The sequence below is a fragment of the Callorhinchus milii genome, unplaced genomic scaffold, assembly GCF_018977255.1.
Source record: "Callorhinchus milii isolate IMCB2004 unplaced genomic scaffold, IMCB_Cmil_1.0 Scaffold4, whole genome shotgun sequence".
Taxonomy (NCBI): Eukaryota; Metazoa; Chordata; class Chondrichthyes; order Chimaeriformes; family Callorhinchidae; genus Callorhinchus; species Callorhinchus milii.
The window spans coordinates 72,780,847-72,801,554 of NW_024704745.1; the positions used below are offsets into that span (position 1 = coordinate 72,780,847).

The 20,708-nt window shown below is 43.9% G+C and overlaps 2 protein-coding genes across 9 annotated transcripts in view; one reads left to right on the forward strand and one right to left on the reverse strand.

Moving 5' to 3' along the window:
• The first annotated feature begins 1,735 nt into the window (after positions 1 to 1,735).
• exosc8 (exosome component 8) lies at positions 1,736 to 19,146 on the forward strand. The gene is given in 11 exon segments (NM_001292940.1): positions 1,736 to 1,778; positions 4,865 to 4,901; positions 5,964 to 6,027; positions 7,914 to 7,987; positions 8,546 to 8,591; positions 9,987 to 10,092; positions 11,472 to 11,517; positions 12,773 to 12,869; positions 15,384 to 15,504; positions 17,838 to 17,944; positions 18,941 to 19,146. Coding segments are annotated over 11 exon segments (876 nt in total). The 5' UTR covers positions 1,736 to 1,761; the 3' UTR covers positions 19,102 to 19,146.
• The window catches only part of supt20 (SPT20 homolog, SAGA complex component), a 41,869-nt gene continuing 39,742 nt past the window's right edge, over positions 18,582 to 20,708 (reverse strand). For 3 of the 8 annotated variants that reach the window (XM_042333847.1, XM_042333844.1, XM_042333842.1), the window contains one exon: positions 18,582 to 19,485. In XM_042333847.1, the coding sequence (XP_042189781.1) occupies positions 19,388 to 19,485 (98 nt within the window). In that variant the 3' untranslated portion in view covers positions 18,582 to 19,387. Of the gene's footprint in view, positions 19,486 to 20,439; positions 20,565 to 20,708 lie in introns of those variants that run through there. The other 5 variants (XM_042333841.1, XM_042333840.1, XM_042333845.1 and 2 more) reach the window with 3 other exon arrangements.

Sequence of the window (20,708 nt, forward strand, 5' to 3'; positions counted from 1 at the left end):
GATCTCCTGCCCGTTAGGGACACCGAAACAACCGTCACGTGCTTCCGTTTGTCTCCCCGGAGGGTCCAACGCCGCTCATCTATTGCTGCAAAGAATTAGGTGCAGGTTGGCGAGAGCTGAGGCTCGGAGGGGCCAGAGTGAGTCGGGGGCTTTGCAGGAGTTTAGTGACGACGGCTTGTCGTTGCCAACGCTGCCTTGACGAGCTTCCTGCTCATCGACCGGCTAACGTCACCCTGGCTTTGGCTCGCAAGGTTAGCAGGAGCCGCGTTGGCTTACAAATGGCTCACAGTCACTACGCTTCATAGTAAAATCCTGTGAAGCTATCTTTCCGATGTGATAAGGCGCTCTATCAAATGCCAGTGTCACTATGTTTTTATCGTACTGGAGGAATACAAGAAAACATCCTTGTGTTCTTCCAATATTCCTCCTCTTCCAACGCTTATTCAGTTCCCTTTTAAATGTTTGATCGTGGGCTCAATCGCCATTTCTGCCAAAGCATTTAATATTCTAATTTAAAAAGTCCTCACATTTGATGTCGGGAAAACATCTCAAAAGGGCTTCACGTGATCCTTAATGGCTATTTGTGGCCGAATGAGCTTTAAACCTACAATCGCCCAAAGCTGTTTTTTCGTGCACAGAACAGCAAAATTACACCGAATCACTAAAAATATTATGACATACAACAACAACAACCTTTGCATTTGAACATTTGATGCAGCGCCTTACCGCGCCGTTGTCGTCGAGAGGCGCCTCAAAGCGCTTCGCGGAAAATACATTGTAAGGTGTAGATTTTGGGGGCGAAATGTATAATAATTAAGTGTCATATTTTTATCATTATTAATAATATTAATTCTTTAAAAAAAAATGGCCGGTGTAAGTTAGAGCCTCTCCCCCTCCCCCTCCCCTCCCCTCTCTCCCCCCTCCCCCTCTCTCCCCTCCCCCTCTCTCCCCCCCCCTCTCCCCCTCTCTCCCTTCCCCCTCTCTCTCCCCCCCTCTCTCTCCCCTCCCTCTCTCTCCCCCCTCCCTCCCCCTCTCTCCCCCCTCCCCTCTCTCTCTCCCCTCCCCCTCTCTCCCCCCTCTCTCTCACTCCCCTCCTCTCTCTCTCCCCTCCCCCCTCCCCCTCTCTCCCCTCCCCCTCTCCCCTCCCCCCCCTCTCCCCCCCCCCTCTCTCCCCTCCCCCTCTCCCCTCTCTCTCCCCCCTCCCTCTCCCCCCTCTCTCCCCCCTCCCCTCCTCTCCCCTCCCCCTCTCTCCCCTCCCCCTCCCCTCTCTCCCCCCTCCCTCTCTCCCCCCCCTCTCTCCCCTCCCCCTCTCCCCCCCTCTCTCCCTCCCCCCCTCTCTCCCCCCTCCCCTCCTCCTCCTCCCCCCTCTCCCCCTCCTCCCCCCTCTCCCCCTCCCCCTCCTCCCCTCCCCCCCTCCCCCTCCCCTCCCCCCCTCCCCTCCTCTCTCTCCCCCCTCCCCCCCTCCCCCCCCCCCCCTCCCCCCTCTCCCCTCTCTCTCCCCTCCCCCCTCCCCCTCTCCCCTCCCCCTCTCTCTCTCCCCTCCCCTCTCCCCCCCCTCCCCCTCTCTCCCCTCTCTCTCCCCTCCCCCTCCCCCCCTCTCCCCCTCCCCCCTCTCCCCCTCCCCCCTCCCCCCCCCTCTCTCCCCTCCCCTCTCCCCCCCTCCCCCTCTCTCTTTCCCCTCCCCCTCTCTCCCCCCTCCCCCCTCTCTCTCTCTGTGCTGCAGCGCGTTTCCTGCCGGAGACAGACTGAGAGGCCGCGGGGATGGCGACGGGGTTCAAGTAAGTTTGAGCGGCCCAGAGAGAGGGGGAGGGAGAGAGGGAGATGGGGGGAAGGAGGGAGAGAGGGGGAGGGAGAGAGGGAGATGGGGGGAAGGAGGGAGAGAGGGGGAGGGAGAGAGGGGGAAGGAGAGAGGGAGATGGGGGGAAGGAGGGAGAGAGGGAGAGAGATAGGGATGGAGACAGTATCTGGAGGGAGAGGTTTGCTCAGGTTCAGCTTTACATGTGGCTCTTCCACAACCAACTGCTGACTGACTGCACGTGTGTGTGGCTGCACTGCAGCCCTGTGTGTGTCTGTGTGTGTGTGTCTGTATGTGTGTGTGTGTCTGTGTGTGTGTCTGTATGTGTGTGTGTGTGTGTGTGTGTGTCTGTGTGTGTGTGTCTGTATGTATGTGTGTGTTTGTGTGTATGTGTGTGTGTATGTTTGTGTGTGTGTGTATGTGTGTGTCTGTATGTATGTGTGTGTCTGTGTGTATGTTTGTATGTGTGTGTGTGTATGTGTGTGTCTGTGTGTGTATGTTTGTGTGTGTGTGTGTGTATGTGTGTGTGTATGTTTGCAAGTGAGAGACCTGAGTTCAATTCCAGGCAGAGGGCGAAACCTTGGGCAAGTTTCCTTACTCCACACAGAGCCTAATAATAATCCCTCCAAAACCACAAACAATAATAAATTGATCATTTTCAATCTACGACTGTTTGTGGGACATTGCTGTGCGCAATTGGCTGCCGCGTTCGCCCACAAATATACAGTCAATTCACTTTACAGTGTGTTCTGTGAAGCGCTTTGGGACGTCCTCCCGACGTGAAAAGCGCTATATCAAATGCAAGGATTATTATTATTATTATGTTTGTGTGTGTCTGTATGTCTGTATGTATGTGTGTGTGTCTGTATGTGTGTGTATGTATGTGTGTGTCTGTGTGTGTATGTGTGTGTGTCTGTATGTCTGTGTGTGTCTGTGTGTGTATGTTTGTGTGTATGTGTGTGTGTATGTTTGTGTGTGTATGTGTGTATGTCTGTATGTCTGTGTGTATGTATGTGTGTCTATGTATGTGTGTGTCTGTATGTCTGTGTGTGTATGTTTGTGTGTGTGTGTATGTGTGTGTCTGTATGTCTGTGTGTATGTATGTGTGTGTGTCTGTATGTCTGTGTGTGTATGTATGTGTGTGTGTCTGTATGTCTGTGTGTGTATGTATGTGTCTGTGTGTGTGTGTGTGTGTGTATTTCCTGCAGTACTGTAGAGTTTAAGGTTATCTGGATCGCTATTAGTCAGTGCTGCAAATAATCAATAGGTAAATCTGGAGAAATCTGAATTGCAAACAGGAAACGCACAGCATCTGCTCAGTCAGAGCCTGGAAGAGAAACAAACATTGGTTGAGGTTTTGCGTTGGCCCCAATGTTTTTTCTTGGGTCTGACACAAGCCATCGCCACTGTGCGTAAGAGCATTCCTGTTAAACTTGCAAGCTGAAGGCCCCAGTAAATAGGGTGTGTAGTGTGAAGCTTGCCAGGCACAGCCACACCAACGGATTATAATAATAATAATAATCCTTGCATTTGATATAGCGCTTTTCACGTCTTCTAGACTTCCCAAAGCGCTTCACAGAATATACTGTAAAGTGAATTGACTGTACATTTGTGAGCGAACGCGGCAGCCAATTTGCGCACAGCAAACAGTCATGGATTGAAAATGACCAATTTTATTATTGTTTTGTTTTGGAGGGATTATTATTAGGCTCTGTGTGGAGTAAGGAAACTTGCCCGAGGTTTCGCCCTCTGCCGGGAATTGAACTCAGGTCTCTCGCTTGCAAAGCGAGTGCTCTAACCACTGAGCTACAGGACTCCACAAGGACTCCACAGGATTACATTTGTTTAGCGCCTTTCACCTCGGGAGGATGTTCCTAAGGCGCTGGGCAGTCAAGGATTTGGACCCGACCTGGGGGTTGGGATTAGGAGGAGTGGAGGGCAGGGTGGTAGGGGTAGGAGAATGACCAAAGACACGGTCGAGAGGAGGGTCTTTTCAACGGCCTTGAAGGAGGCCAGAGAGAGACCGAGGTGAAGCGACTGTGGGATGGATTTCCAAAGGGTGGGGGCAGTTAGGCTGAAGGCCTGACCACCTGGTGGGGTGGGACATGGAGCAGGCCGGAGCCCACTGAGCGGAGGGAGCGTCCAGGTCCATAAGAGGTTAGCAAGTCACAGATGTAGGAAGGAGCAAAGCTGTGGAGGGCTTTGAAGGGAATCAGGAGATGCTCAGTCAGAGACTGGAAGAGAAACAAACATAGTTTGAGGTTTTGTGTTGGCCCCAAAAGTGTTTTGGTCTTGGAACACCGTTATCACTGTGCTTAAGTGTATCCTGTTAACCTGCAAGCTAAAGCAATGGGTAGGGTTGTCCATTGCTGGAGAAGCAGCCTGAAGCTCTCCTGGCAGCGCTCTCAATTGCAAACTATGTGGGTCTAGCAGGTTAAACTCCAGCAGTATCCAACACACGCTCTGCTCTTGCTCTTGTCAACCTGCACCTAATACTTTCTGGAATGAAGTAAGCGGGATGCTTACATTTCCCTTTAGGGAAAGAGTGCGCATTTCCATTCCAACAATCTATCTGAAATTTCCATGCGTGGGTGGGATGCATGGAATTGTCAGTTTGGTTTGGATACTCTTAAGCATAGTGATGGGTTTCCGCATAGTGTCAGACACCCGGCTGACCCCCCAAAAATCTTCTCTGTTCAAGAGGGAAAAGGCCCAGAAAATGTTTGTCTCTAATCAAATGTAAGGATTATTTTTATTGCACGTGCTATAATTATTAAATTATTACGAGGCAATTTCAGGTACTGGAAAACTTGGTTTGCTGTGGCTTTTCCTCTCTTGTTAAAAGGGTTTCCTTTAACCTTCTATTGCGGCTCTGACAAATGAGCCACGAATAAACATTAAACCATCTTCCCTTTTCAGGCACTGCCTGACCTGTTGCTTGTGTGTTGCATTTTATGTTCTTATTTAAACTTTAAGAAAGGGTACAAGTTAAAGATCGCGCTGTTTTCTTTTGCAGAATTTCTTTGCTGGTAGAAATATTATTAATTGCGTCTGTCTTCTATTTGACAGAACGGTGGAGCCCTTGGAATATTACAGAAAGTTTCTGGTAGGTTGTGTCTTGTTTTTTTTTAAAAAAAACTCTCGTCTCAAAGTGTGACATTTGTAGAAATCTTTGCAGGCTGAGTGCTTGGAATTGGGCAGACTGCAGTTGATGTGTCGTGTCCAGTTTTGAACACTCCACTTTAGAAATCCAAGATTGTAGAAAGCCAAGAAAACTCATGGCTGGCACTGAATTAAGGAACCACAGCTCACAGAGAGGATAAAGCAAAGATTCACAGATGGGGATGCCTAGGATAAAAGATTACATTCTAGTTCTGCCGAGAGACTTTAAACAGCCAATTTGCACGCAGGGTTATCCCACAAACAGCCATGAAACAAATGCCCAATTTTGTCTGGAGAACACCAGGGGAAACTCCTTTCTCTCTTCAAATACAACGATAGGATCTTTAATGTCCATCTGAACAGGCAGACGAGACATCAGTTTAACTCTCAAATCCGAGGGACAGAACCTTTGGCAATACTGCACTGAAATGTCACTGATAAAGTGAGCTCCAAGTTTAGATTTGATGCCTGAATGTGCAACCTTCTCATTCCGGTGACGAGTGTTCTCGCCCCAGGCTGACACTTCGTATTTGCAATATACTGTATATTTTGTGGGCGATATAGAGGGAGGGCTGTGGATATTTCTGTAATCACTGCAAAATCTAACTTGAGTCATAAATACCGCAATCTAAAGCCTGGGACGTGTGCTCTTACTTGCGTTAAAAGGCATTTAAATCAAACACTCACAATAATTCATTCTAAAGAGAATATCTCTACCTCTGCATGATATTTACATTGTCGCTGAATTGAAGGCACCAAAAACCCAGGGATTCAGAGGACGTGAGCCTGGAGTCTGAAGGTTGTGTAGTTTAATTAGTCACAGTGACTGATGTTATGTGTGGTGCTCTGCTGAATGTTTTTTTTATATATTTATATTTTTGGGTTTCGCCCACTATAGAGTCGATTCATTTTATAGTATATTCTGTGAAGCGCTTTGAGACGTCTAGAAGATGCAAATGCATGGATTATTAATATTATATTATTATGTTACTTATGTGTTTCTTAGAAAGAAAACTGCCGACCCGATGGAAGGGAGTTGGGTGAATTCCGAACGACTACTCTGAATATAGGTAAGATCTCTCGACCTGACCGCAGTTCCTTCATTCAGGAAATGTAGTTGTTGGCAGGTGTGCCCTACACATTAGAGTTGTAATGTGGACTGAACGTATCACAACAAAACAACTTATGTTTGTTTGTATGGCGCCCTTCACATGGGATAATATCTTGGTAACACCTCACAAGCAAGAGAGAAGGGGGAGGTGACCATAGATGCAATTGAAGAAATATGTTTTATGGTGGGATTTAAAGACAGATAGCGAGGGAACGAGGATAAGAGATAGAGACAAGGAGTTAGTGAAGGTTTGGGGACTGATGAGGGAGCGGTGGATATGCAGTAGATCTGTGTTAGTTGAAATCAACAGTTCTTTCCAAGTAATCTATACTAATAAAGATGAAGTGTCTGTCTGTCTGTGTATCCGCCAATCACGCAATAAATGATTGATGTGGAGACATGATTTATACCTCATCGGAAAGGTCTTGCATGGGGGAGTGTCAAGGGCATTTTTTTTCGAGGATCTTCTATCGTTGATGCGCTATATTTAAAAAAAATGCTTTAATTAAGCCCCAAAATATGAGGTATGAATGGTTTCTGCAACAAAGTAGCCACAGAGGAAAGCACACACCCTTCCAAAGAGACACATATGTACTAATATATTCTGTAACAAATGTATGGCAGTTTTTTTGCCTTGCAGTAACTCGACCTGCCAGATCACTCAGTAAAGCACTTTGGTTAGCGAAGCTTTGATAGGAGTCCTCCCACAGGAGTCCTCCCACAGGAGGCCTCCCACAGGAGTCCTCCCACAGGAGTCCAGATAAAGACGAAGTGTCTGTCAATCTGCATTCCATATTGGATCCTTTGGTTGCAAGTGAAGTTCTAGTTCCCCATCAGTTCAGTCTTATTCCTTCTCGTCTAGAACGAGTGTACTTTTAAATGTTTTGCGGTGTTCATACTGTGTTCATGCTTCTGGTTTTGATTTTACATTGAGATTTTAAAACCGAGGCTAAATTACAGGCTCTTAATTCAGGCTACAGTGCGATTGTAATAATAATAATAATCCTTGCATTTGCTATAGCGCTCTTCATGTCTTCGAGATGTCTCAAAGTGCTTCACAGAATACACTGTAAAGGGAATTGACTACAAATTTAGTGGGCGAAACTTTTGTAACTCTTACATCACAAACGTATTATAGTAAACAGCAGCAAATTACATTTGTATAGCGCCTTTCACGTCAGGAGGACGTCCCAAGGCGCTGAAAAACATATATAAGTCATATCAGTCGGAACCACATTCGAATCGGCATTGAATCACGGGAAATTAAGTTCATGGATCAAGACTCTGTTACCCGCAATTCAATATAGCCAGCTGGTAACTGCGCAATTGTCGATGAATGCATGTCATTTCCCCGCCTGCAAGTGCGGGAATAAAAGAGTATAGTGGAGCGGCGTTACATGTTAGATGATTAATACAACTCGTGCAAAGAAATCTTAAGTGATTGGAAACTGAATGGGACTCGGGTGCATGTACGACTTAGGCGATTTATAAAGATAAGACTTGTGCGAGTTTTACTATTTTGGTTAATCTTGGGCCACATAAAATGTAGAAGTGCACTTTGGGACAGCCTTGCTACGTGAAAAATGCAAACTAAATGCATATTGTACAGAAATGCTACTTATTTATTATGCATTGACTACTACTATAGCTTTGTTCTGCCCTCTCGTGTTACAAATTGGAATTGCTCGGACTGTAGTGGCAGGCAGTGGAATTACACAAGTTTGCACCAAATTGCTGCTGGTGATTACAGTGTAGTTTTTAAAAATATGTATATTTGAACAGAATTAGAGTCAAATGCAATCACAGTGGTGTAAAATGTTGCTCTTCTGGGGATATGATTTTCAGGTTCAATTACGACTGCAGATGGGTCTGCATTGGTGAAGCTGGGCAACACGACTGTTGTCTGTGGCATCAAAATGGTGAGAATATTTAAGCAATTTTACCAGTTACATATACACGTTGTACTTGAACTGTTTAACTCTTGTGTATCTGTAGAAATCTCCAGAATGTCCGCGGAGTGTGTTGTGTGTTTGTTGTGTTACTGATTACGGTGTTTTGGTCAATGATTTATTTAAAAAAAAAGACCTTTGCTTTGCTATAAAGTGTGGGAATTAATTTACATACGTGGCCTTTTGGGGGCTGCTTCTAATAGTCATCGGGGTCTATGGAAACTCTGTGTGGTTCTTCATCAGCTGTCTGGAAGAAAGGCAAAATAGGGTAACACAGTAAGAAAGGGGAAAATTCCCATGAGAGGCTCTGGATTTCTTGGTCGGAGAACTCGCTTTGAGACGTCTCGACGACGTGATAAAGCCCTATATCCAATGCAAGAATTATTATACCTCTAGTTGAATGTGCACAATGTCTGGCGACACTGATGCAAGTTCTTTTGTTTTATCATTTAATTTTTTTAATTGTGTTTAAGTGCAATGCAGGAAGGAGGATATTAACAAAAGGCTAAATTATTTCTTGTTTTGCAGGAATTTGCGGTACCAACGGTGGACGCACCGAATAAAGGCTACGTAGGTGCGTTTATTGGAAAAACAGTGAATTATTTTTGAATTAACTGTACGGTTGCAGCGTGTATTTTTTCCTTTGCATCTCTGAGGTACAATTCCACAGATATCTGTAGCGCTTCATTATCTTTCACTCAAGTGGCTATCTTGCTTGTGTGACCCTGGACAGATCTGTTCAGCTAGCAGGCTGTTCAACTGTGGAGGGTATCGGAGATGAGCCCAATTCTGGATCCTTGCACTTTTCAGCCAGGGCTCAGTTCAGCTCAGAGATGCTGAGGACAATTGGGGCATCCCATCTGCTTCCCTTACTGACCCAATGCCGAACAACAACAACAACAAATGACCTTTGTATAGCGTCCTTCACGTCAGGAGGACGTCTCAAGGTGCTGGACAGTCAGGGATTCGCACCCGAGCTGGTGGTTGGGATCAGGAGGGGTTGAGGGTGGAGAGGGTAGGGATAGGAGGGTGACTGAAGGCACGGTCGAAGTGGAGGGTCTCGAGATGGATCTTGAAGGAGGCAAGGGAGTGGGCGAGGCAGAGGGACTGTGGGATGAACAAAACCCAAAGCTGCTATCTTCTGGCCTGTATGGATCAGTGATGTACCTTGTAGTGCCGTGATGTACTGGGCCATTGAGGTAGCTTTATCGCTGGCTTTCCTTAACTAGCTGTGGGGACCATGTTGTCCAAGAATCTTTATAGACAATATTCGTCATTGGAAGATCCAAGTTTTCCCTTGACACGTTGGAGCTCCTGCACTGAAACTTTACACAAGTGAAATGTTGCCTTTAACTTTGAATACCCATCACCAGTGAATGTGCCTGTTGATCCCAGAGAAGTGATCATGAATGTGACTGGCTGTGATATCACAAATGGCATATGACCAGATCACCTTGGGTATCAGGGATGATTGGTTTTCTATTGCAGTCTGTACTCGTACTTTCGATCAAAGCAATGCAAGGAATTTACAATTTAACTGAAATTGGCACTGCTGTTTTACTCTTGTTAAAAATCTAATTTTAAATAAATCTTATTAAAAAAAATTACTCATTAAAAGTCAAATCTTATGAAAAATCAAAGGGTAATGGAAATCTGGAACTCTCTCCCCCAAAAGTTTGGATGATGGACCCATTCACATTTTCAAGACTGAGGTGGATAGACTTTTGTTAGGTCGATATTGAGGGATATGGGGATCAGGCAGGTAATTGGAGTTGATCAGCCATGATCTAATAGAATGGTGGAACAGGCTCGAGGGGCAGAACGGCCTACTCCTGTCCCGATGGTCCTATCAAACATTTTTTTTTAACTGTAGAAAATAGAAGCCCTGCGTTGTATTGAAGATGTGTCCTGGACACCCAATAAATGTGAATGTGCATGTGTAATGTTGTGATGGTTTAATGTATTCCAGTGCCAAATGTAGACCTACCACCGCTATGTTCTTCAAGGTTTCGACCTGGTCCCCCCGGGGAACAAGCACAAGCTGCCAGTCAGTTCATTGCAGATGTCATAGAAAAGTAAGAATCCTGCTTAAGAATGTAAGCACAGTTGGAGCCATGTGTGTGTGCCATGTGCATTGTGTGTGTGCTGGAGGTGGGTGTGTGTGTCTTCTTGTGTATTAACCTTTCCACTTTGATGACACGACTCAGTCTACGACTGTTTGTGGGACACTGCTGTGTGCAATTGGCTGCCACTTTTCACCCACAAAATATACAGTCAATTCACTTTACAGTATATTCTGTGAAGCGCATTGAGACGTCGCGAAGACATGATAAGGCGCTGTATCAAATGCAATGAATATTATTATGACATCTGATTGTATAGTAGAGCCTCGTTATAATACAATAGTTAGAATCTATAGAATCCCAGCCTTGCTATAGTTTGTTTCAGTTGTTGCACTCTTGCCTCTGAGTCAGAATACCAAGGTCAGGACTTGCTGATACCAGAATACCCAGGTCAGGACAGGCTGATGTTCTTATTCAGTGCCAGAATAGTGCTGCATTGTTGGAGGTACTGTCCTTCGGATGATATGTGAAACCAAATATCTCGTGACCCTGTTTCAAAAGAGAAGGAAGTTTCTCCCAGTGTCCTGGCAAACCCTCCCCCCCCCCACCTTGATCCCACAATAAAATTGATCATTCACTTCATGGCTGTTTTGGGGACGTTGCTGTGCTCAAATTGACTACTGTATTCACCCATGAATATACAGTCACTACACTTTACAGGAAATCCTGTCAAATAACAAATAGCGTTTATAACAGGCCTTTCAGGTTGGTGTCTAAGAGGGCCTTAAGATGTTTTGACTGTGATAAGATGCTGTATCAAATGCAGGGATTATTTTTAACAATGTTTATAGTGAGGCATGATAGCTAGTTTCACTGTGCATATGTGCAGCCAGCCAGCCACAACTCTTTTCCTCTGGGATCCAGAATAAGGGGTCAGTCTTATTGGTGGAGTAAAGTTCACGGGTAGGTTTTGAGTGGCTGGAAGCAGTGGGCTTGATGGGCCGAATGGCCTTTTCTCATTCTATCCTTTTTCATGAATATCCATAACACCATCACATGTTTGGTAAATAATAATAATCATCCTTAAATTTGATATAGCGCCTTTCATGTTGGGAGAAAGTGTTTCAAGGGATATACTGTAAAGTGGAGTGGAGTGACAGTGTATTTTGTAGGCAAATTGGTAAATTATTCTATACTTTTATCATCCATTTTTAATGATGCTAATCAATGTCCTTTGCTCTTCTGTTTCTTGGTGTACATTTGAGATTTCACTTTCAAAAGTACTTTTCTGTAACTGTAAAGCTAAGCTGTTTGTCTGCCAAAGGCAGTGTGGCAAATCTGACTGCAGAACGCTTCAAATTTGTCATTTTCTTTTATGTAAAAAAATTTAGTTCCCAGTTCCTACAGAAGGAGGATCTCTGCATTGAGAAGGGGAAGGTAAGATAGCTGTAAACCATCACTTGTAGTTTTATAGACACCAAAAGCCACCCTGCTAACACACGGTCAAAGGACATGAGCCTGAAGATAAACACTGTGGATCTCTCTCTCTCTTAACCACGTCTGAGAGTGAAGTGTGCGCACGTGGGGAGGGTGCGCGCGTGGCTGGGGGCGTGCGGGTGGGAAGTGATCCATATCCAGCTTTCTGTGATATGGCCCACAGATTTGACCTCAAAATGTGTTAGCAAGAAGCTAGACAAGAAGTACATTGAATATGTTCGGTGTCGATGAGTTTACGTTTGAGTATCTCTTGCTTGACGGGAGGGTTTTAATGAGATGTTAGTCAGACATCAGAGATCATTTCCCTTCCTGCTGCATATGAAGAGCATTTTGAGGAGTATCTTCTATGTTTACCCACAGATTATGTGGATCATTAGCCTTTGTCCTTTGGATATCCACCCAAAAGCCAGTTTTCCATTCATGTAATTTGCTGTTAATGTCATCAGCTATAATGTCCATTCATAGTTCCAGAGCAGATAAGAGGAATGGAATAACAACAACATGGATTTGCATAGCGATCTTCACGTGGCTGAGTGAAAGTATAGCCGTTGGCGCCTGGCAAGGACTCGGGTGATGGGGAATTTGGTATGGGTGAGATTATAGGCAGCGAAGTTTGGGATCAGTTGGATATTCTGCTACTTCTGCCCGGGAAGAGCCTATTTTCATTTGAGATTCAGATGAAGAAGGCCCTTTTGGCCATTTGATCTCATCCTACAATACCCACCCTAGCATCCCTCCATCACAGTCTGCTATCTTCATGGTAAACTATTCTGGTGTCTGCCTAACTTGGCCTTCACATCTATGAGACCTATGACATCTTGTTCTGTTGTCTTTGTGTATGTGAAGATATCACTGGAACAGAACCTTGCTTGGCTAGGTTTCCTTCAGGTTTTATAACTTTTGTGTAAAATTGCATTAGTCTAAAATCATATTTTTAAAAGTCAAGTTGTTTATAAATATTAGGAACTGCAAAAAGTTGTAGATAAATTTAAAGTGCTGAAAGGGAAATAGCAGTTTTGTTATTCTTTAATAGCTGTTTGAGCTCAGCTTCACTGAGATTTTAATTTTTTTTGTGCCTCGCAGACCACACGTGACATTTTATATAATAGTTATAGCAAATTTTGTTCTCAACATTTCAGCAAACCTCTTGTGTAAATTCTAACTCTTGTATTAATGCACCTGTTCTCTGTTTCAGCTTGTTTGGGTTGTATATTGCGACATGATGTGCTTAGATTACGATGGGAACTTATTGGATGCCTGTATAATTGCACTTTTGGCAGCACTAAAAAATGGTGGGTATGGCTATTTTTGTAGAGTATGAAATGCTATATTTTTTTCTCTGTAAATTTTTCATGGGGCTCACAGACCTCAGCCACTTCTGCTTCTCCCTAAGGCTTATGTCTCATATTAGGGATATTTTATCTTTTCATTCCAATAAGGACATTCTGAATAGAAGCCAATAGCCTCCCCACAGTGACTTGGCTGAGGCTATGAATTATATTCAGTATTTGGGAAATAAGGCTATAAAGAGATACAGAAAAGGTGAGGAACAACAACAAGATTACATTTGTATAGCGCCTTTCATGTTGGGAGGATGTTCCAAGGTACTGGACAGTGTACAGCATTTCAGACCCGAGCTGGGGTGATGGGGGGAGAAGGGAGGGGAGGGGAAGTGGGGTGGCTGATGGCATGGTCGAACAGGAGGTCTTGAGGTTGGACTTGAAGGAGGATAAGGAGGGTGAGGTGGAGTGACTGGGTGATGGAATTCCAGAGGGTGGGGGCAGAATGGCTAAATGCTCACCTGCCAAAGGTGGGGTGGGTAGGTCAGGGGACAAGCCAGAGCCGGCTGAGCGGAGGGAAAGGGCGGGCTGATAGGAGGTTAGGAGTTCGCAGAGGTAGGGTGGGGCGAGGCCATGGAGGGCTTTGTATGTGAGGACCAGGATCTTGAACTGGATCCTCTGAAGGATAGGGAGCCAATGGAGTCGGGCGAGAATGGGGGAGATGGGGTCATGAATTTGATGCGGGAGAGGACACGGGCTGCAGAGTTCTGGATTATCTGCAGCCTTTGGAGGGAGGATTTGGGAAGGCCGACAAGCAGGGCCTTTGCATAGTCGAGCCTGGAGGTGATGAAGGCACAAGTATTTCAGCGGCCTGAGGGGTGAGGTAGTGGCGGAGTCGGGCCATGTTACGGAGGTGAGGGAAGGCAGAGTGGGTCATGGCTTGAATGTGGGGAAGAAAAGACAGTTGAGAGTCGAACAAGACACCTAGGTTCCTGACTGGTTTGGTGAGGTGAAGTGTGCAACCATGGAGATTGATGCTGCCAGAGCCTGAGGTGCTGAGCCACTGGCGTGAGCCAAGTTGGGTGTCATCCGCATAAATGTAAAAGTTGACCCCATGTCTGTGGATGATGTCACCAACGGGAAGCATGTAGATATTAAATGAAAATATTAAAGGAAATGGAATTAGAAGATGCAGTGTAATCTGTGGGACAGACTGAATGTTCTCAGTCTTGCATCGAAATGGCAAAAGAACCAGAGGGGAAACTAGGAGAATATTTTTAAACCAAGTGAGTTGTTACGATCTGGAATGCACTCCCTGAAAGGGAAGCAGGTTCAATACTAACTTTCAAAAGGGATTTAGATATATACTTGAAAAGAAACGATTTGCAAGGCTTTGGGGAAAAAGCGGGGGTGAGGGAGTAATTGGACAGCTTTCAAAGAGCCAGGACTGGCACAATGGGCCAAATGGCCTCCTTGTGTGTTGTAGGATTCTGTGATTCTCCTGCTGTTTCCATACTCGTACCTCGAGTTTCCCCTTGGATGAACTGTCCTGTGGATCATAATGGGCTGTCTGTACAGCTGCGTGTATCATTTATAAAAACTTGAATAGTATATTTAGAACCATAGAAATATACAAATGTGAAGACCATTGCTTTCAACATATTATTTGCTTGTTGATGGTTTGCTGTTTACACGCTACAATTTTCCGCTAATACCGCAAGTTTTAGTACTGGATAATTATTTACATTCCAATTAAATGATGGCTGTTATGTGAGGAAATACTATTGATTGAAGTATGGTGATGTGGCTCAATACTGTATGATACTGTGATAATAGTGACCCCCAACTTTAAGGTGAAACCCATGGTTACATCAAACTGATGACAGTAAAGAGCTGATGATAGACACTAATTGGGACCAGCCCCATTGTGGATAAGGAGACAATGCAGATAGTGCAAATTGGCTACAGTGCAAAGTGAACATATTTTGTATTAGGAGGTATACAGTCACTATACTACCACATTGGCAGCCTATTCCCCCACCCCTTCAACTCTAACTTTCTCTTAACATTTGGCTCTCTAAATTTCATTCTCAGACTCTCCCCATTTCTAATTCTCGACTCTCTTCCCCCTCCTCGCTCCCTCCCTTCCCTCCCCTCACCCTGACCATTTCCCCCCTCCTCGCTCCCTCCCTTCCCTCCCCTCACCCTGACCATTTCCCCCTGCTCGGGTCCTGACCCAACTGTGCAGCGCCTTGGGACGTCCTCCTGACGTGAAAGGCGCTTTATAAATGGAATCTTGTTGTTGTTGTTCTGTACTACAGGTCGGCAAATACCTTTGTGTTGCTGCCTCACAGTTTTGCTGTGCAAGTAAATTACTTGTGTCCAACTGGATGAACCACGCATTCACTTCCACATTGGAGTCTGATGTGGATAAAAGGACATGATATATATGTGTGTATGTGTGTGTGGTGTTCCATTGTTTAGTTCTGCATTGAAACTGTTTTAACAACATTTGTTCTTTCACAGTCCAGTTACCATCAGTGTCAATTAGTGTAGAAACGGGTTTGGCTGAAGTTGATATGAACCAGAAGAATCAGTTGAACATCAGGAAGCATCCAGTCGCAACGTCTTTCGCTATATTTGATGAGTGAGTTTTGAATCTATTGACTCTTTACATGTCCATAGAATCATAGAATCGTATAATAATAATAATAATAATAATCCTTGCATTTGATATAGCGCTTTTCACGTCGGGAGGACGTCCCAAAGCGCTTGACAGAACACACTGTAAAGTGAATTGACTATATTTGTGGGCGAACGCGGCAGCCAATTGCGCACAGCAATGTATAGCACAAAAAGAGGCCATTCGGCCCATCGAGTCTGTGCCGGGTCTTTGAATAGAGCAATTAACGTCAATCCCACTCCCCAGCCCTTTCCCCATAATCCTGCAAACCAGTCCTCCTCAAATACCCGTCGACCGCGTTTTTAAAAGTTGTTATTGAATCGGCCTCGATCACCCTTTAAGGCAATGCGTTCCAGATTCGAACAACTCGCTGCGTGAAAAATTTCTTCTCACCTCCCCTCTGCTTCTTTTAGACATTATTTTGAATTTGTGACCTCGAGTCACCGACACACCCACCAGTGGAAACAGTTTTTCCCTTTCTAACCTATCAAATCCCCTCACGATTTTGAAGACCTCTATTAGGTCTCCTCGTAACCTTCTCTGCTCTAATGAGAATAATCCCAGCCTCTCCAGCCTTTCCTCATAATCAATGTCCCTCATTCCTGGTACCATCCTCGTAAATCTCCTCTGCGCCCTTTCCAATGCCTTAACATCTTTCCTATAGTGTGGTGCCCAGAACTGGGCGCAGTATTCTAACTGAGGCCTAACCGGTGTTTTATATAGGTTAATTATAACCTCCTGACTCCAGTACTCTATGCCCCTATTTATAAAGTCTAGTATCCCATTTGCCCTTTTTACAGCCTTATCTACCTGTCCTGCCACCTTCAAGGATTCATTTACCTGCACCCCCAGGTCTCTCTGTTCATTCACCCCCCTTAATATTGTATTACCAGTCTGTATTGCCTCCCCTCATTCTTTCTACCAAAATGCATTACTTCGCATTTCTCTGCATTGAAACTCATCTGCCATGTGTCTGCCCATTTTACCATTCTGTCTATGCCTTCCTGCAGTTGGTTACTATCTTTCTCACTGTTTACTACCCTACCTAACTTTGTGTCATCCGCAAACTTGGAAATGGTACTTGCTATACCCAAGTCCAGATCATTTATATATATTAAGAAGAGCAGTGGTCCTAATACCGATCCCTGGGGAACGCCACTGTACACTTCCCTCCAGTCAGAAAAGCAGCTGTTCACCACAACTCACTACTTTCTATCTCCCGGCCAGTTCTGGATCCACGCTGCCACTGTCCCTTTTATACCATGGGCTTCTATCTTTCTTACAAGTCTTTCATGTGGCACTTTCTCAAATGCCTTTTGAAAGTCCAAATAAACTACATCAACTGCACTACCTTTATTTATGAGAGCCGTTACCTCATCGAAAAATTCTATTAGATTGTACTGTTTGGGCATTGGATGATGTTCATCTATGCTAAAATTTCTCCAGCCACATAAATCCAAATTAAAATAATAATCCCTGTATTTGAATTATAGCACCTTATCATGTCATCAATGACTCAAAGCACTTCACAGGATTTGCTATAGGTTGTAGTCTTGGGACGTCGTCCTGATGTGAAATGCACGATACAAATGTAATATGTTGTTGTTGTATTTGACCAACATGGCAGAACAAATCTCACTAATCTGGCCTAAGGACCCTTTTCAACGTATTTCAAGCGGTTTTATTTTGATTAAAGTTCTGTAAATTATTTTAACACGCTTTGGGGATAGCTGGTAGCTTTGAGTCCACCCTGTACAGTTTAAAATGCTTGAACATGAATGAAATATTCCAAGGCAAATGCACTGTTGAGGGGATTAGGAGGGCTGGAGATTGTGTGGAGTGTAAACACTGGCATGGACTAGTTGGGCCAAATAGCCTGTTTCCACCCTACAGGATTCAAGCTTGATCCACTTCCTCCCTACCTCTGCGACTTCTTAACACCATACCAACCTTTCCGCTCGCTGTTCAGCAGGCACTGGCTACTCCATTCCCCCTGCCCTACTTACCCCACAATTGCCAGACTGGCCTTCAGCTTTTCTGCCCCTACTCTATGGAACTCATCCCCGAATCCCCCTGTCTCAAGACCTTCCTCTTTGACCGAGCCTTCAACCACACTCCCACCCCCACCTCTCCTATTCTCCAACCCTCTTGATTCTAACCTCCAGCTTAGGTGCAAACACATAACTGTTCAGTGACCTGGGATCTCCTTCTGATACGAAAGGCGCTATAGAAATGTAATTTGTTGTTATTAATTCTGTTATGTTACAACTATTTCCACTTTTATTTTAAACCTTAAGCACAATATTCATCGTAGATCCTACAGCTGAGGAGGAAACTTTAGCATCTGGGATGGCTACGATTGTAGTTGATGAAGAGGACAGGCTTTGTGCTGTGCATAAACCAGGTACATTGATGTCTCAGTTTAAACAATTGTATAAATCATCCAACTTGACAAAACTCACATCAGTTATTTTAGCCTAAGGCTTATGTAATATTCAAAATGTTCTGCCAGCAATTAGTAAAAACTTACATTTGATACATTGGCTTTCATGTTGGGAGGATTTCTCAAAGTGCTTAATGCTATTTGCTGCAAAGTAGTGACTGTATTGTGTAGGGAAACATATTGCCCATGTACACAAAATATTGTCAAGTTCAAGCGGAAGAAATTACACTTGATCTCGTAATGTAGCACAGGTCAGACAGGAACATTGCAGCCAACAATACTGACTAGCTCTGTCCAACTACAGACAACTGCTAGACTTGTATAATAATGAGTGGCAGAGTGAGAGACTAGTTGAATGTTAAAAGGTTATAAGCCTGACAGCTGAGTAGTTTCAGTCATGATTTAACAATATTCCATTGTTACAGATGCTAAGTATTATTGCCAATTCTAGTGTATGGAATGTAATGGGCTTCTCTGATGGGAACCATATAAACCCTTTGAGGAATGGAGCAGTCAATGGAAAAATCTAGCTGTAAACTGTTTTCAAAATTCATTAGACCTTTGATAACCCAATAATAATAACTAAGCACGCAGTAAATATAGCAAAAGTTCATGGAACATTTTTTTATTAATCCAGTTACATTGTATAACTTTGAATTCAGACAATCTATTTTCTTCACTGGTTAAATCATCTGTACAAGGGTTTGTTTAGTTCTTGTAATGGTTAAAGTTTTTTTTAAAAAAGGTCATGAGTCAAGTTTAGAAAACATTCAAAACTATCTGAGCCATTTATTGAAAAAATTGCACTTAAGCACAGACCGCTAATGCCTAGTTCAAATATTTAATCCAACTTTTCTAACGACATATACCTAATTTTTTGTTTTTTGGGGGATATTTTCCATATTACTCCAATGTTCAAATTGTGCAGCTGATTCGACTTTTCCTGTGTGTGTGTAGGAGGAAGTGGTGCCTCGGGTGAAAAACTCCAAGACTGCATTGTTCGTGCTCAAACGAGACACAGAGAAGTCTATAAGCTGCTCTCTGAAGTGATGAAGAGTGTGACTCCCTCGACAGACGGAAAACAAGAGGCGCCCAAAAAAGCTTCATTGTACAAATAATTCAGTTTACATGATTTTTTAAAAAAAATCCAATAAATACTTTTTTAAAAAAACTTCACACATAATGATGTTTTTAAAAAGTAAAATCAATAACACAATTTGCACTATGTACAATTGTTGGGTTATTATCAGTGTTTTGTCTTTTAAAAGAAAGGGATGATCAATTCACCAAGAAAGCACATATTCAAAGGGAAACGTCTTATCATTCTAACAAATGGGCGTTTTAAAGTTAAATAGAGAACGGTTGCTTCATGATTTTGGTGGAGTTGGGGTTCCTCTTTTTCTTTTATTTTTTGACTGGCTGCCTGAATGCTGCTGTTGGCGAAGCTGAACTGCTTGTGCTGCTGCCGCCATAGCCATTTGCTGCTGCAAGAATCGTAACTGCTGCCGGGAAAGGGAGGAAAAACAACAGAAGCAACAGTAAGACTCGGGAGTGAGGGAGAAGCACTCGAAATGAATCAGCGTTGTTGATAGTGAATAGATGAATCATGTTTTTAACATTTTTGAAAGTGTTTAAAGAATGGAGACAGGAAAGGAGAATTAAACCCACAAACTTAATGACTACAGTCAAGCAGCACCAGTGGCACAGGAGAGTTAAGGAAATTGACACGCAACGCTTGTTCTTGCAGAGCTAACTGCATGCTTGTTAGTCAATGTCTGATCTAAAAATGCTTTAGTATTTCCAGTTGGATGCAGATGTAGATGGTAACAGAACCGCAGCAAGTCAGCAACTTTCTAAAGAGGCGTCTGTGCTACGCTCTCAGCATTGTACTTGAGACAATTTCAGAATTGCACAATGGTGCAAGTTCTGGTTTAAACTTATTTGATTTGTAATTTTGTGACTTACTCAAATCCTCTTTTTTTTAAAAAAAGTGTACTGAAATGGTAGTAAGCATCAGCATCTTCTGAATAAAGCATCCCCCTAATGCACTCTGCATACACTAAGGAACAAAGATAATTTTAAAATAAGATTCCAACTGCAGATATACAAAAATATTCATGTATATTTTTTAGTGGGGGAGCAGGGAGAGGGGCAATCATGAGCAGTGTCTCTTTTACATCACGTTTTAATGTGCCACAAGCACTTCTTGAGCATAAATGCAAGAGAAAGGTGGATGGCTGGGATGTAATTCATGTAAATTCAATGCTCCAAAGTGATCAAATAATTTGTCCAATCGCCCCAAACCGTCTTTTTTTTTTGGAACTGTCGACCCTCCCCAGATTCGAATAAATATAAATACTTTTTATTTTGGGCAGGACCTCAAATAACGTTTCTCCATTGTTTATTTTGGAGCTGAGAATTTTTTTTAATTTCATGTAGCCAAGTTGCTGGATTACTTGTATCTGTTGCTGCTGCTGCAAGGCTTGTTGCTGTTGCTGCTGCAAGGCAGATGTGAGCTGGAGTCTCTGCTGAGGAAGGCTTTGCCCAGGTCTGTTCACAGCAGAGCCAAGCTGAGACAACACTACAGGGGAGGGAGGACAAGGTAAGGGGAAGGATAACAAGAGGGTTAAATGAGGGAAGGAATCAGGAAATAGGGAAAGATTGTAACAAAGGGGATCAGTAGAATTCACCTATTAGTGTAAATCAGAAACATAGCTAAATATTT